The 18,255-nt window shown below is 35.8% G+C and overlaps 1 protein-coding gene across 1 annotated transcript; it reads right to left on the bottom strand.

The window, feature by feature from the left end:
* Positions 1-15,724: 15,724 nt before the first annotated feature.
* On the bottom strand, positions 15,725-16,936 carry LOC108366099 (uncharacterized). Its single transcript, XM_017620385.1, has one exon. The coding sequence runs from the start codon at positions 16,934-16,936 to the stop codon at positions 15,725-15,727; it is 1,212 nt and encodes a 403-aa protein (XP_017475874.1).
* Positions 16,937-18,255: the final 1,319 nt, after the last annotated feature.

The following is an 18,255-nucleotide window of genomic DNA, read 5'->3' as shown; positions in this document are numbered from 1 at the left end:
GTTTGAGTATGAGGGTTCTAAAGTGCCAAAAGGTGTGCTAGTGGCCCTGGCAGCCACTTCAACCTAATCTAACCTTCATCCTTAATTTTACAGGAAAAAACCTGCACCGAGATATAGGAAAAGTTCGAGTGAATCTGGTGTTGACATTATTGCTATATTTGAGTTTTTCCATAATCAGTGAACTGTAAATTTTGAATGTTTATCCACAACTTTTGAGACATTGAGATCTAAAAGAAATTGTTGCACAGAGTTTGCATAGGAACACAATAAATCATCTTCATCTATTTATATAAAACAAAGCCGTGTTAGTTACACCATTTATAACTCAAGAACGGCTGAACCGATTTTTACGATATTTGTTTTTTGAAATTGCCTACCTTCCGAATAGCAGAATATCTATTAAAACAACTGCTAGGTGGCGCTGGAGCCGAGTTATTATTAAAGCCCGTATTTATGGTCCGATTCGCCTTATATTCCAGATATGCATTGACAATAGGAAAACCAATACCATTGCACATTAGGTCAAATGATACATTTGGCTGTGCGAAAGTCCAATTTCGTAAAGGCAGTTTTACATTATTTTTTGTTGCCATTCTGTAGAGAATACTCCAAAATAACAGAAACTTCACTTAGTTTTTGTAAAATAAAAAACACCGTTATACAGCAATAAACCAAAGTTACACTTTCAAAACGTTATTGATACGTTGTTTGCGCAACCGGTTTATTTTGTAAATTTCAAGTGCATTGTTTTTGTAAAGTTCGAATAACTAAAGGAAAATTTTAAATGGGGAAAAAAACTATATCTAAGTGAGAACCTATGTCCCAATTTAAAAAAGTGACATTTTATCATTTGTTTGCAAAAAACTGACTTATTTGCATAACCTCAAAAATTTTTCTGATTTATTTCAATTTATGATTTTATGTAAGCTTTTACAATTTTGTTAACTTTCGGCAAACAAAATGGAATCGGAAATGGATAAATTAAGATGTAATGAGTTCAATTTATTTTACTTAATTTGCCGTTTTTAGCCGTTTTTTTCATGAAAAAAGGTTTTTTGTGGGCTATCATGCTATCACAAAAGGCAAGTTGTTTAAAGTTTGGCTGATTGGATGTTCGAAAAAAGAAAAGCCTTTTTCGGTTGTCAACCATGTTGAAAAAAAATTTGGTGCTGCTGATATTTGCGAAAGTTCCATGAAACTCTTAGAAGAAAAAAACGCGTATTTTTTGCAGTTATTTATCAAATAAATATGAAAATTATGGGAAACAATTTGGAAAGGATGCTAAAATATTTATATCTGAAAACATTGCGTTTCTTGCTGATGAGGTTCTTTTCGAAATCAAAAAGCCAACTGTGTCGACCATCAGCCGGATTCTAACTTTCGCTATCGCTAAAGTGCTAAAATAGGATAGCCAACCTTTTTCCGAATTTTTAGCTATCTCCAAAAATATCTCCAACATTTTTTGGTGATAAATAATCCATTTTAATGGTGATAAATAGTGAAAATGGAAGTATGTGATACCAAAAAAAAAATAGCAGCCTCAATTTGCATTACATTTCATCTCCTGTAGCGTAGCCGAGGCTATGTTACAAATACACTAGCGCCTTCGCAAAAAGGCAAATCCTTGAGAGAACTCACGGACTGAAATTTCCAATTTTTTTTACTCAAAGTGAATAGAGCTTTGAAAATTCTTTTAACAAATTAGTTATATAAACATTCGTATTCTTTTCAGGAAGTTACCAGCGATTTTCGGTAAATGTGTCACAAAGCAGCATTTGTATTCTGAATATAAATAGATATCGGTGGAGAATTTGGAAATACTGAAACCTCAAGTGAAAATGAAGTGATTTATGAAGACAAACTGCTTTAGGAATCTCTCCTCAAGACATATCTGCGAGACATGTAGTAAATATTTTTCTTTTTTTAATTTAGGAATTTCGATAATGCCATAACTAATCCCTAGAAGAAACCATTTATGTACATGTGACCATACTTATTTTATTATATAGCTCATTTTAAAGAGGAACGGGTTGTGTATGATAAGAAAATAACTTGTGTCAAAACCAAGCTAATTGGACAATGTTTTTGAGTAATACCTAAAACATATACTCATCATTTGAACATACAAAAAAGCAGTAAGTTCAGTTTTACGAAAGCCAAGTCTGTTTAACATTTTATTTACTGCCTTTACACTTGTTTTAACGTTTTCCATCTTTTTACATTAAAATAATGCAATATTTTAGCTGCTATTAATTTCGCACAGAAAAAGTAATCATTTGACCTAATGTGCATTGCAAAAAAGAGCCGTCAGGTAGCGTTGGAGTCGAGTTATCACTAAAAATCGCGTTTATGGTCCGATTATCCTCAGATTCAAATATGTATTGATAACAGGAAAAAGAATTCTTTCGATAAAAATTTCCCGCCATGTGGCGCTACATATGTGTATGTAACTAAAAATCGTATTTATGCTCGAACTTATTTCAATATCAAAATATATGAATTTACATGTGGATGGTCCTCTGCAGTAACGACACAACTCAAAATTCAAAAAATTAAATCCCTTATTACTGTTAAGAGGCTCATGTCTCTAATCCTTGGCTAACTCATGTCTAATACTAACTAAAGTAAGTAGTAAAGATTATACATGAATAAGACAACGATTAAAGACATGAGCCACTTAATAATAGTACGAATTTTATTTTTTGAATCTTGAATTGTGTCGTTATTTTAGAGGACCATCGATATATTTATTACAGGAAAAGATACATATCGTCGTTTAAAGTACAAAACCGCGTATCGTCATTCTGCAAAACCGCGTAACTGACATTGGCTGCCAAAAATTGGATTTGCTTTCACAAACTCTTGGCTTAATCCTTATCCATTCATCTTGAGATATACTAGGAGCAAATGCGATTGCTTTATAAAAAAGGGAACTATTTTGAAATATGAATGTTTTTACTCTCTATAAAATTGTTTATGCATCCTCGCATACGCGGTTTTGCATTAACTTTATACGCGGGTTTGCATTTTGTTGATACGCGATTTTGTACTTTAAACGACGATATGTATGTATAATAATAATAATAGATGGGCGCTTACACATATGTTAGTGTTTGGCCGAGCCTCTCCTTCGATTTATGGCGTGCGCCTTGATGTTGTCACACAAAGCGGTGAGACCTACAGTTTTACGCCGACTCCGAACGGCGATTGTATTTTTGTGAGAAGCTGTTTTTCATGGAGGGACGACCGCTGTTAAGAAAAAACCTTTTTTTCTATATATATTTTTTTTCGATGTTGCTTTGACCAGGGCTTAAACCCAGGTGCAGCGGAGTGGAAGCGTGCACTGCTTACCACTAAACCACAGCGGCCGACAATATGTATGTATACTTTTGCATGTATACTTTTGCAAAAAAAAACTGAAATTCAGTCGGTAATCGCCGTTTACGAACAGCTGTTCCTTATCTATATATATATAAAAATGGTGTGAAAAATGTATAGTAATTCACCAATTGAGAACGGTTGGGCCGATTTGGCAAACTTTTTTTTTAGTTGTGCGTAGTTGGCAGGAGAAGGTTTTTGCGAAAGAAAGTTTTGGGAAAACCCTCCGGGAAAGTCGGAAAATTGGAAAAATCGAAAATCGATTTTTTTGTATGGAATTTTGTGTGCAATTCCTTCGGAATGGCATTCGAATGGAAAAATAGAAAATTCTAAGTGGAAAACTCGGTAAAATCCGGAAGAACGCAAAAAATTTGAATTTTTCTCTACGAAAGCTTGGAAAATTTCAAATAATTGTGAAATTCATTGGGAGCTTGAATCAAATGGGAACAATTTTCTCCTATGTTTCATAACCGATTCGAATGGGTGCTGCTTTTTTGGAAACGTGTTTAGAAGAAGGAGTGCACAAAGTTTTAAATTTTCCGATAGTTGGCGCAGGGTAGCCTTTTGCCTAGATTAGCATATAGGATTCATTTTTTCCGTTAAGTGTGTCAGAGACCGAACTATTCGAAACAGTCTTATTAACGGCCCGATTTGCTTGAAATTTAGCACGTAGGTAGCTTATCGGCTGGGTTATAATATATGATATTTTTTCTGATAGGTGGACCAGAACTGATCAATTCCATAAAATCTTCAATCGAATCGAGTCATTGTTTTACAGTTCGAAAGGTGTTTGAAGGCGCCGCAAACATGCGGGTATTGGCTATTTAACAATACTTATTACACAGGCCAACAAAAATGGAAAAATTTGTTGCAGAAAATATTAACGCTATTTTTGACAGATTTTTTTGTGCTGATTACGAATCCGTAAGCAAAAAGCTACCATCAGCTCTAGATTTTAAGAAAAACCGAGGTCAAGGTGTCAAAAAATCGAATTTTTTGCAATATTTGAGAAGCTCTAGCAAAGAAACAAAGGGTGGTAGAACCTTCCACTTAGGCTTTGATTAAAGCAAGCTCCCGCGCCGTTGCTTGGTGGTCACTTAAGGCTGGTTCATCCAACTCAACTAAACTTATTTTAGCCACTTTTGGACTAAAGTCAAAAGTTAGCCTACGTTTTATACAGCTTATTCTTGACTAAGTCGAGAAAATTGCCTTAACTAAGTTAAGTTGAGTTGGAGAAACCAGCTCTTATAGTCATTTGTTGAACAGGAATAACTGATTTCGGGAAGTTTGAGTTCCTACCGTAATTAAGCAAAAGGTGATAGAATCTTCCACGTAGGCTTAAATTAAAGCTAGAACTACAGACTACCATCCCTGAAAGAACTATTCCTGCATCGTGCCCTAATGGTCACCTATACTCATTTACTTTTCATCGTCAAAAATGTTGTAAAAATCAGTGTTAGCTGTTAAATAAATGACTATAAGAAATCTTAGGGTCAAGGTGCACGAATGGTATTTTCAGGGATTGAAGTCAGAAGTCCAAGCCTTAATTTAAGCCTAAGTGGAAGGTTCTATCACCTTTTGTTTCATATTGCAAAAAACGCGATTTTTTACACTTTCACCACATTTTTTTTTTTTAAATCTGGAGCTGATGGAAACATTATACTTACGTAATTTTAACATTAAAAAAAAACCTCCCAAAACCAGCTCCAACATTTGCCGCATCAAAATTGGTGTTGCCCTGTGTTACCTACACTATTTATATAAAGATAAGCTCCTTCTTTTTATAAGAGGTGATCTCACGAACGGCTGTACCGATATTCTGAAATTTTGGACACCTACTGCAGAATTAGGATATATTATGGGAGCATGGCATCACCCATATATATCGAATTTTTCATACCGTGTATCTCTGAAAGTATTTGTGGTAATGTCCTGAAAATTTTTTACCTATCTGTAAATATATACAACCAGAATACGGTGTTTTTTTTTTTCTTTTTCGTAATAAATTTTTTTGTACCAAACTTTGAGTATGCAGTGAACTACATCAGTATCATAAAGTGCAAGTTTTTAATGGCTATAAGATACCGTTGATTTTTGAGAATTTTTTTCGCTGATGATGTTGCGCATTTTCTCCTTACAACGAATGCGTGAGAGTTTTTTTGTATGGGAAAAAATACCGAAGAGTGTCGCTGTCGTGAGTGGCGCTGGAACCGAGTTCTTGCTAAAAATCGTTGATTCGGAGGCACCAGGGATCAAAGTTAAATTACTCCCGTTAAATCAACCATCGGAACCATTGCGGTCCTTGCTTTAGGGTGACTAAACAGAATGTGGACCAATGATACTCACCAGTTTGTAAATTGCCACCAACTATACTATACAGATTCAAGCACGATTCACTATCGAGCCGCAAGGACTTCTTACCGGTATAATGCTTTCGTCAGGTTATTTAAGACGGCAATGGGGATATGCCTTCTGTCGACCACAAAACCAAACGTGAACATGAGTTGCTGGCGAAAACGTTGGACCAAATATTTCAATAAAAAATTAATTTTGAGCGGGACGAACTTCGCCGGGTCTGCTAGTAAATTAATAAATGTTTAAGATTACTTCAATTGTAAATCCAAAAATAATCAACTACTTTCACTCACCTACTACTCACTTTTGGTGTGTTTTTACTTTGCTCGAAAATTTGCAAACGGCACGCACGAAAAATTGTTTGTCTGCAATGTGAACGTCTTTGGTATTTTTATAACATTAATTAAAATTTATTAAACAGAAATTTCACTACAAAATAATTTATATGCCGCCAGGAAGCCACTAAAGTCGACAAAGTTTATATTAAGAACCAGCAGACCCGGCGAACTTCGTCCCGCCAAAATTAAGTTTTTGTATTGAAACATTTTGGTCCAACATTTTCACCAACAGTTCACGTTCATGATTTTCAGTGACGCATTTATCTTCTAATATTACGGTTTGGTGGTTGTCAGAAGGCATATTTCCATTGCCGTCTTAAATGACCTAGCAAAAGTGTATATACATACAAAGATACGTAATAGTTTCAGGGCCTTTGAAAGGCGCCACGCCCCTTTTCAAATAGTCCCAATTTTCTCTAAGAGTATGGGATTGATTTCTTTTGGTCCAACATTTTCACCAACAGTTCACGTTCATGATTTTCAGTGACGCATTTATCTTCTAATAGATATATATCTCCATACCAAGTTCCCTTACTCTACCATGAACACTTCCAGAGATATGCAATATGAAAAATTCGATTTATATGGAAGGTGCCATGCCCCTTTTTCCAATAGCCCCAATTTTTCTTCACGACCATGTGATTGATATATATCTCCATACCAAGTTCCCTTACTCTACCATGAACACTTCCAGAGATATGCAATATGAAAAATTCGATTTATATGGAAGGTGCCATGCCCCTTTTCCAATAGCCCCAATTTTCAATACTCTACCATGAACACTTCCAGAGATATGCAATATGAAAAATTCGATTTATATGGAAGGTGCCATGCCCCTTTTCCAATAGCCCCAATTTTCAATACTCTACCATGAACACTTCCAGAGATATGCAATATGAAAAATTCGATTTATATGGAAGGTGCCATGCCCCTTTTCCAATAGCCCCAATTTTCAATACTCTACCATGAACACTTCCAGAGATATGCAATATGAAAAATTCGATTTATATGGCAGGTACCACGGCCCTTTTTCCAAAAGCCCCACTTTTTCTTCACGACCATGTTATTGATATATATCTATACCAAGTTCCAATACTCTACTATGAGCACTTCCAGAGACATGCAGTATGACAAATTTGGTTTGTATGGGAGGTACCACTCCCCCTTTTCCAATAACCGCAATTTTTCTCCATGAGTATGCGATTGTTTTCGTCTATCTCTGTACTATGTTCGAGTACTCTACCATGAATACTTCCAGAGACATGCGGTATGAAAAATTTGGTTTGTATGGGAGGTGCGACGCCACCTACACCTAGCGGTATGAAATATACTTTACATCCGATTCTCATACCTACCATATACTATTCACAAAAAATTTCTCAAAGATCGGTCGAGCTGTTTATAAGGAGTTCGACTATAAACACCGTGACACGAGATTTTTATCTATACTAATATATATTTTGAAAGCCGTTTTTTTCGGTTCGTAAAGCTCGAGATCAGCTGTACCGATTTCTTTGAAATTTCGGTTATATGTTCTGAATGGGCTTCTCTTTCATTGTATTAATCAAAAAAAAAGTTTAAATACTACCTAAAAATGGAACTGCAGGGCTTTAAAAATCCTATAGAATCTAACATACCTGCCCACATAACAGCGCTGAAAGGGTTATGTATCCCATTTGGGACCGGTACCAGAACCGCTAGAAAATTTTTAAAAATTTGTTAACCAACGATACATTTCCAGTCCATGATTCTAAAAATAAAAAATAAAAAAATCATTCTGGTGTTACGCCCTGTACGAAAAATCGTACGCTGGTCCATTTATAACAGAAAATAATTGTACAAAGAAAAATAAAATATTTTAATGAAAACGAAATGTAATTAAGAAAACATTTACACACATACGTAAACTAATTTCAGGCATGCAACGAATACTGGCTGAAACATAAATGCTGTTGTTTTATGACAGACAGGAAGTTTTGGAAATCCTCTGCTTTGCTCTTCAATTTCATCGTCTTCTGAATTGGTATCCGATGTTAAAAATAGTTATTCGCAAATCATTACCCTAAACTGTATTTGTGACAAAGGTTTGTTGTTTTTTTTCTATTCAATAAAACAATACAACTGACATGCGTTCACTACAGCACTATCTAGTCCGGCCCACCACCATTTTTTTCCGCGTATAGGAATTCGATAGTTTGCAACTGCATTATCATGAAGGTCGACTCCCCCCATGAAATGATTATGCTCTGATATAACTTTCGGAACTTCTACTGCCACTTTCTTCTCTTTCTCTCTATTGTATCGAGCTGTACGTGCCATTGGCTCTATACTTTGGTGGTTTGTAATGATGGTGACTTCCTTGTTGTCACTCCAACGCGTTAACAAAATTTTATTTTTCTTATCAAACACATAGTCGGTATGGCCTACTGGCAACATTTTACCTGTACGCAATTTTGCGCCATTCATACGGTTTATACGAATCGTACCTGTTGCGAAAAAGTTTTTTTCGGACAAAAGACACATCAAATAGTAGGAGGGGAAAAAAATTGTCAAAATATACGTCATGGTGACTCGCATCTTTAGGGTTAGGGTCGGTACATCTTTTTAGATTCGGGCTTTAAAAATCCGAGTTTTTTATTAAATGATCCCTTATACTGAATATAATAACATTCAATTTAATTTTTTCCAAAATATGATTCTAAAGTGTTTTTTAGAATGATGCCATATGCAATTTTTCATCTACTGAGGCTAAAAATAACAATACCGTATTAAAATATAGTTTATAAAACTTTCCATTACAGCGTTGAATATAAAAATATAATTTCAGATAAGCTCAATTAAATCTGTGAGTATTCAAAAAAGCATGACGCCATATGGCATCAAAATAGCGAAAGGGTTAACTATAGACAGTAATTTCAAAACGACGTCAGCACCCAAACCAATTTGTTTATTAAATCCACCTGCACCACCCTAAGGATAGAATTGGTACAGATATCCTTCCGACGAACAAAGGCACCACAATTTGTACCCAAACCTAATAGGTTTGCCACTTATATAAATTTTGCAAGAATGTTTGCCATAGTATGGTACCATTTGCTCGTCTATTGACAGATGCTCATTAAAAACTCCAAACTTGACAAAGTTTCTGTTGAGCAAGTTAAAATATGGCCGTAGTTTCGCAAATGTGTCTCCAGTATCCAAAGTGTCGTTATTTGCCAAATGAAATTATTTTTTCAGAAGTTTGAATTTGTTACGAGACATTGCTTGTTTTACTATTTGGCGGCCTAGTGTAGGCTTAGTGCTCCAGTAATCGTTGATGGCTGGAAGAGTACTATAACCTGACATTAATAGAATTCCCAGGAAACGCTTTAAACTGTTTTCACAACAAACGACACCAGCGTTATTTTGTTGATTGTAGTAACTGGAAAATATTTACAACTTTATATTCATAACTATGCAAAAATTCTATATTTTTGTTTGATTCGTGTACCTATTAGTTTCAGTAACTAAAAGAAGCATAACATCATCGTCGAAGAATTGGTAGAATAACTGGGTCGGATTTAAAGTTTCCAATTTCGATACCATGGTGACAGCGCCACTTTCAAGTGGTTCATGATTCGGCTGCCTATTCTATTTTACAATTTCAGACGATCCCCCTTTTCCTTTATACCACTTTGTTTTACCAAACTCATTCAAACTTTTGTATGTACCTTCCTTAACACTTGGTGCAGGAGCTGCCAAATCATAATCTTTTGAATCGCATTCAATTTCTACACAACCCGCAACTTCTGGAATGTGTGTTGGATCCATATTAGGCATTATTTCTTCGTCAAACTCTTCCTCGTCCGATAGCTCGTCAACTTTCTCTGGTGGACACAACACTATATTTCGAATCGACCCGTCCTCATCATCCCTCCAGTTTTCAATGATACTTTTAAGTTCTGCTGTCTTTATGTAACGACGTTGTTTCATTTCGCAAACTCAAAAGTTATTGACAAAGAAAATAGAGAGTCAACCCGATATACATTGGAGAGCCTCAGAATAATGCAAAGGAGAGAAAAGACCATGAACAGAAAGGAAGATACAGACAACATTGCGACCGCATACATTTCATGTTTATGATTATAAACTAACTTTTAGTATTGACAAAGCTACCACAAAAGATGGTATAGATTATTAGTATTTAGTGTTCAATAATTCGTATGTATTAATGTTAAAATAGTGTGAGTCAAATTGTTTGTTCTCAAACTCAATCTGTAGTTTTTCTTGTCATTTGTAATTCCATATATGTATATGTTTTTATGTCTCCATTTATTATTTTTGGTTATAATGTGTTTTTGTATTTTATGGTTCGTGGCAGATTTAATTAAACGGAATTGCCCCTGAAGAAGCTAAAAATGTTTTAGCGAAACGTTGGGCCAGAAAGTGGAATAACGTAGTTTTATTTGCAAAAAACACTTAGATCAGACCAGCCTGGTAACATACAATTGAATAAATTACGAACTGATCGGATAATAAAATATATAGAACGTTGTTCCATATTTACACCGTATTTATCAATATTTTCACTTATTTGTATCGCTTCAGAAATATTTTCACGAAATTACAACGAATCGCAAGCACTAACACGTAATAATTCAAACTAAAGTAAACAATAACAGCTGATTGTCAAAAGTTTGTTTTCGTTACATGGACATTACACTTCCAAGATTTTTCTTTCAAATTGCTTAGAAATAGGCCAACGTATGATTTTTCGTACACACATATTATAACCCGCGAAGCTTTTCGTGGGTAAGAAGTACCCCAAAGAGAACATCATAATATAAATATGTTTTATTTTTTTCTGCTATTGTTGTGCTAAAATTTAAAAAAGGCGATTAATATTATTTAATAACAATTGTTTTGAAAATCTCTAAAAAAAAGAGTTTCGGAAAGTGCTAAAATACAACATTTAGGAAAGAGAAATTGTATACATTTCAACTATTTTTGACAAACAATAGATCATATTTATGTTTTAAGAATATAAATTGTACCTCAGTTCATTTAATAATTTGTTATCAATATTTAAATTTGCTGTACGAAAAATCGTGCAGATGTCCTGGCAATTTATTTATTTTATACGGGACGCCAAATGTTCTGTATTTCTCTTAATGTCCTGTATTTGCCCAGTATTCGGTGTTTCGACCCCTTTACAGCTTATTAAAATGGCATGCCTATGAATGAGTTTAAGTGATGTTGGTATATGATCCTAGTTTTCTCCATAAACAGTTATTTTCTTATCTAAATGTCTGTGATTCGGCGCGAGGAATACATACAGTGACCAAAATAGAAATTAGGACTCGATATTTTAGTAAGTTATGGCTATATTTCCTTGATTTATTTAATGTCTATTATTTATTTTAATAAAGTAAAGCTCCGTTCCTAACAAATAATAATAATATATATTATTATATACAGTATAATACAATTTTTCAACTTTGTGCAAAAAACTATAAAAATTAATTCTGCAAGGATTCACAAAAATTGCAATCGTTTTAATTAAATAGAATCTTTAGAAAAAAATTTGGTTTGCCGTTTTGTAACTCATTAAAATTAAAGTTAAAAAATAGTCAAACATACTTACTTTGTATGAAAAGAATGCGTAACACCGGCAACAAAAAAAAAAAAATCCAAAAATTAATGGTTAACCTTGGCGATTTAAAATTGCACTTTATTATACTAAAATTTAACAGACTTCACAGGGTAAAAATCGCGAGGAAATTATCCTACAAATTTGTGATGTTACTACAGTGAAACCCGCTTAATTACCTCACGAAAAATGTCAGCTTTTTGAGGTACTTAGGCGGGTTGGGTACTTAAAAGAACCCGATTAAGTACCTCAATGTGGGTACTTAAGCGAACATAATTACTGATGTAGTTACATCCTCTTGTTAACCTACAGAAATACTTGAATAACAATATTTAATGAAGTACACATAGACTCAAACCAAAATCGTAGCGTTATTTAAATACATAAACAAGTAAAGAAAAACTTTATTAAAAAAAAATATTTGGTGCAATGGTAAGTCATTTTTACAAGAATTAATATTATTTAAAAAGTGTAGCCACGCCCACTTATGGTTATATGTGTATATCTTGGTAACCGCTGCACCAATTCTTCCAAACAGTTGTTGGCCTTGGTGCAGCATACCAAATGGTCAATAAATTTTAAAATCGGACAATAACCACGCCCACATCCCATATAACGGTAATTTAGAGAAATACGAAATCTTCGATAAATCAGTAAATATTAAAGCTAATTTATTCAAAATTTATGCTTGCAACAATTCTTTACCAAGAAATACGCTTATGGTAAAATTTTGAAAAATGGGCGTAGCACCACCCACTTATGATCATTATCCACTTATCGGTAACCGTTCTACCAATTTCTACCAAACTCGGTATGGTTATTGTGATTGCCACATAAAGGCAAATGGTTAAAAATTATTGAAATCGAACTAAAATTACGGTCGCTTTTCATATAACGGTAAATTCCAGAAATGCTTGAAACTTCAATATTTCGAAATTTAAGGACGCAAATTTACACAAAATTGATACACCCCGGCTTACCATGTAGCGGTAGCTTTCGGAAAGATGAAAAACATATATTTAATACTTGCGCCGGGTTAGGGTTACAGCGGATTAGACTTTTTCATGAAAAAAAAAATCAGTACTTTTCAGTACATTTTTATTCAAAGCAAAATTATGAATGTAAGTAACACAAAATAATTTAAAACGCCTGAGTTCTGGTTTTTAACAATATTTTGGTATATAAATAAAATATAGTTCATAAAAAATAAAGTGTTATTCATTTTAACATGAGTTTACACATCATTATACACAGGAGCCAATAAATTATTTTATATTTGTGACTTTTTGAATAGCAATAACACTGTACGACAAAATCAATTTTTTTTTCTGGGTATTGGACCAAACCAACTTTTTTTAAGAGATTGAGTCATAGGTAAAAAAGCAATTTCTCCGTTGGAAGTTCGAAATTGGACCATTGGTAAAAAATTACACTGGTTTCCAAAAAAAAAGCTTATGCATATTAAACCAAACCTATATATCCCTATGTTATTCGACACGCTGAATGCGAATCCGAAGTCCGTTAGTGTCCACCACGTCAGGTTCGTGGTCAGTTGAAGGTCAAGTAGGGAAAAATTCATTGAATAAACCTGAAAATTCATATACAACATAAGGTTATACATTAGCTGAACCCGAGTCCGAGGTCCGTTAACCTCCATAGTGTCAGCTTCGAGGTCATTTGAAGGTCAAATAGGAAATAAAATTTATTCAACAAAAATTAAAAAAAAAAATGTTTTTGTTGTCACTGAAACCGAGTATGGAGGTCCCTTGATTCCTCAAGGTCATCTGGAGGTCATGCCAAGGTCATCCCAACGTCGAATTCCGATGAATTTTATTGAATTTTCAGGTTTATTCAATGAATTTTTCCCTACTTGACCTTCAAATGACCACGAACCTGACGTGATGGAGGCTAACTGACCTCGGATACGCATTCAGCATGTCGAATAACATAGGTGGTATTATTTAAACGATATATAACTTTTTCTATGTTACAGGTGCTATAAGGGTTCAAAGGTCGGGTCTTCAAAAAATTAAAAACCTTATATTTCAAACAAGTTTGAACTGATTTAAAAAAAACTAATACCGTCGTAAACGTGATTAAACCCGCTTTTTTCTGATATGCAATTTGTATACTTCGTATGTATAAATCTGAGAAAAAACATTTAAAAGGAAAAAATACCTTTGTTTTATAAAAAAAACTATTTTAAATAAAAACGCCATACGGGTTCACTTGTAGTTCATAAAATATAAAAATGTTATTCATTTTAACATGAGTGTACACATCATCGTACACAGGACTCAATAAATTATTTCACATTTATGACATTTTTGAACAGCAATAATGAGATCATTCCCATTTTCAGTGTTTAAATAGTCAAAGAATTCTATACATTTAATTTTAAAATTACTTTGAAGTTCACTTTCAAAAATTTGAATTAGAAGCCGGTTTCTCTCTTTGCGCCAGGAAACAAACTTTATTCTTAAGATCCTCTCATACTGTAAAAAAGTACCACTTTTTAAGGAGTTCACCTATATTTCCTCATGGCTTAAATAATTTTTCAACTACGCAAAAACTGTGAAAGACTAAGAATTCGCTAAAAAGTGTATCTAACTCTATGTCTTGTATGCAAGACTCTTTTACAGAGTCAGTAAATTGAGAAAAAGGAGTTGTAGGTTAAAGGCAAGAGCCATTCGAATACTGAAATTTATTGTTATTAAACTGAAAGTTATTTTCGAGATAATTAACAACACTCGAGAAAAATGTATGCCTTCTTTTTAAATAATTTAACAATTTAAAAAATTGTTGTATATAATTTATGCGCCATCATATAATCGCAACTGGTACGTAACGACCCGGCGATATGCCCATAAAACGATTGATCTTTTTGTTGTATTAATTTCTTGGGCATATCAAACATTATCTAAAACATGTCAACTATAATTAAATTATTTTCTTCTTATTTTTTACAGCACAGTTTAAGCAAGTTCCAATGTTATTTAAAAACCTTTAGAAAATACTAAAGTATTTTGTTTGAATAGAAAATTCAGTACAAATCAGTACAAATTTTGAAAAATCAGTGTTGGTTCACCAACGTTCACAGTAGCTGTCCGCCCAGTTAAAACAATCGTGTTGCACTCTTTAAATTTGAGCAGTTACAGCAGCTTTAAAAAACTATTTATTGAAATTGAAATCCAAGTTAATACATATAATTCATTTACATCGTTTTAGAAACTTACTTTGGTTGACCAACTAGATTCGCTTGGAAAAATAAAAGAGAGTACCAATAACGTTCGTATGCGAATTCAAAAATGACGTTCGCTTAAAAACTTCTAAGAATATACTCTAAGAATAAAAGAAAATCAAAGAATATTCGCATTTGTATACTTCTTTGTTTGGCAGAGTTGCATCTTTTCTGTGCTGCCATATTGTTACGTCAGTTGTGGTGTGTTACCGGGCGGTGTTGCAACATTCTCCCCCCCGGTATAACGATATGGGTGAGTTAATACCTTAACAGGTGCATCATCGCCGCTTCTCTCCCCGATTACATCCAGTACTGCTAGTTTTGCAGCAGGACGGTGATACTCGCCGGTTGCGGTACGTACTAAAGCGCTTCTTACTTGGCCATCTTTCCCTGTGAATGTGTCCACGACCCTGCCTTTCGGCCACGTGTAACGGGGTAGGTTGGGATCCACTATGATCACAACGTCACCTTTTCTAATTGGCTTAACGTCGTCATACCACTTTGCTCTTCTAGTTAACGTTGGTAGCACCTCTGTTACCGACCTTTTCCAAAATCTATCGGCTAGGTACTGTGAATGGCGCCAAGACCGTCTCACGTACTGTTCTGAGGAGGAAAACAGACCTGGCGGCTTAAGTCCCGACGAACTTTCCAACAGGAAGTGGTTCGGAGTCAACGCTTCCTGTTCTGCGGTCTCCAATGATAGGTACGTGAGTGGTCTACTGTTCATAATGCTCTCAACCTCTACGAATAGGTTGTACAATTTCTCGTCACTAAGTTTTGGTTTCATGGGGTCAGTATTTGATATAGGACATCTTTAAATGTGCGAATCATTCGCTCCCACGCTCCTCCCATGTGTGGACTAGCAGGAGGAATAAACGTCCACTTAGTTTCAACACACGTGAATTGCATTTGAAGAGCGCCAATATCAAGCTGGCGAAAAGCCTCTCGTAACTCTTTCTCTGTAGCAACAAAATTTGTTCCATTGTCGCTGAACATATGCACCGGCGTTCCTCTCCGTCTTATGAAATTCCTAACAACCATTACACAGGAATTCATGGATAGGGAATGTGCTATTTCAACGTGAATGGCTCGACATATCATGCAGGTGAATAAAACACCGTATCGTTTTTCAGCACGCCGTCCGATTGTAACCAGGAATGGCCCAAACAAGTCAATTCCCACGTACGAAAACGGTCTTGTGTAGGGTGCCAGGCGTGCTTCAGGAAGTGAACCCATCTTCGGTGGCAGCGGCTTGGCCTTACGCAACTTGCAGTGCTGGCAGTCATAGCGAACTGTTCGCAGGGCACGACGTAAGCTTGGTATGTGAAACTTTTGATATATCTCGTTAACAACAGTATCGTGATGGACGTGTTTGTACTTGCGATGATACCAGTTGATAAGCAATTGTGTAATTTTGTGATTTTTGGGCAATATTATTGGATTCTTTATAGAATCTTTAATAGGAGCGTATTCTAAGCGGCTCCTTTGACGCAAAACCCCATCGTTATCAATAAATGGTGACAGCTTCCGCAAAACGCTTAGCTTTGGCAAGACGCTGTCCGTATTCTTCTTAAGCATCTTGATTTCTTGAGAATATGAATCGGCTTGTGCAAGACGGTAGAGCCGTTGGCTCCATTGCAACTCCTCAGCGGTCAGTCCTTCAGACCTTCCTTGCTCATGATCAAACTTTTTCCTCGTTGCTTCAGGTTTGCATTTGTCGATGAAATGTTTCACATACGCCATACTTCGTTCAAGTCGTTCCCATTTTGAGAATCTTGTTGGATCTATTATGGGGCGGAACTCTGTATGTACGTTAATATGTTCTGCTTCCGGATTTAGTTCCATATCTTTGGAGGGCGTCACACTAGATTCATGATTATATATAGGCCACTGCTCACACGGTGAATGCAAATATCCTGGACCAGAAAACCAGGTGCTTGTCGGACCAAACTCGATTGTTTTCTTCCACTTCGTGGCCGCATTCGCTACGTTCATCTGCGACTCTAAACATGACGAATTGTTTAAACTTTCGAGGGTCAGAGTGCAACCATGCCAGCACTGTGCGTGAATCTGTATAAAAATACATATCGTGAATGGTGAGATCATGGCCTTTAACTATGGCATTGGCGAGGCGGGCTCTCAATACTGCAGCAAGTAGTTCCATTCGTGGTATAGATATAGGTCGGAGCGGGGCAACTTTGGCCCTTGAGGCTACGTAAGCGACCTGAATATTTTCCTCCTTTGTTATTCTAAAATATGACACGGCTGCACTCGCTACCTCGCTGGCGTCTACGAAGGTATGGAGTTCTATCTTACATTTTCTGTTAGATATTTTGCCGAAATAGCATCTAGGAACCTGGACCTCTTTTACATGCTGGAAAATTGACAACCACCGACGCCACGCCCCTTCGCACTCCTTAGGAATCGCATCATCCCATTCGACACCACTTCGCCAGATATCCTGTAGAAAGATTTTTAGTTGTATAGTGTAAAACGATAGGAAACCTAAGGGGTCATAAACTGACATGAGTAGCCGTAGAATTTATCTCTTGGTGGGTATCTTGTCACCACGCAAAATCTCTTTGCTGGCTTTGGTATACTTAGTGTCAAACGTGAACATATCAGAACTCGTTCGCCACCATAGGGCGAGAACATTTTCCGGCTCTATCACCTGGTCAAGGGTTCTTCCCGAGTTACAAAATTCATCATCCGAACCTTTGTNATCAGAACTCGTTCGCCACCATAGGCCGAGAACCTTTTCTGGCTCTATCACCTGGTCAAGGGTTCTTCCCGAGTTACAAAATTCATCATCCGAACCTTTGTCACCTATGGCGTTAGCAACCTGAGACGAATTGGTCAGCCATCCCCTGATAACAATTCTATTGCTTCCTCTTCCGTATCGACACTGTCTAGCATATCATCTACGTAATGCCTTTTTGTTATCCATTTTACCGCTCTCGGAAACTCTTTGGCGAAGTCTTCAGCATTTTTGTTTCTTACGTATTGCGCGATTGCAGGAGAACAATTTGCGCCGAATGACAACACTTGGAGTACGTAAGTGCTCGGCGATCGACTAGTGTCACAATCGCGCCAGAGAAAGCTCTGCGTATGCTGATCGTCATTATGAACCCTTATTCTGTGGAACATATCGCATATGTCACCACAGATGCCAATCTTTCCGATTCTAAAGTTGTACAAAACGTCAATCAATGGTCGCAACAGGTCAGGTCCCTTTTCGAGGCACCCGTTGAGGGATATTCCTTGATGCATAGCTGCTGCGTCCCAAACCACCCGTATCTTGCTTGGCTTGTTAG

Source organism: Rhagoletis zephyria, unplaced genomic scaffold (genome assembly GCF_001687245.7).
Source record: "Rhagoletis zephyria isolate East Lansing unplaced genomic scaffold, Rhagoletis_zephyria_1.1 Rzeph_scaffold_02141, whole genome shotgun sequence".
Classification (NCBI taxonomy): domain Eukaryota; kingdom Metazoa; phylum Arthropoda; class Insecta; order Diptera; family Tephritidae; genus Rhagoletis; species Rhagoletis zephyria.
This window is presented reverse-complemented; position numbering and strand designations above follow the sequence as displayed.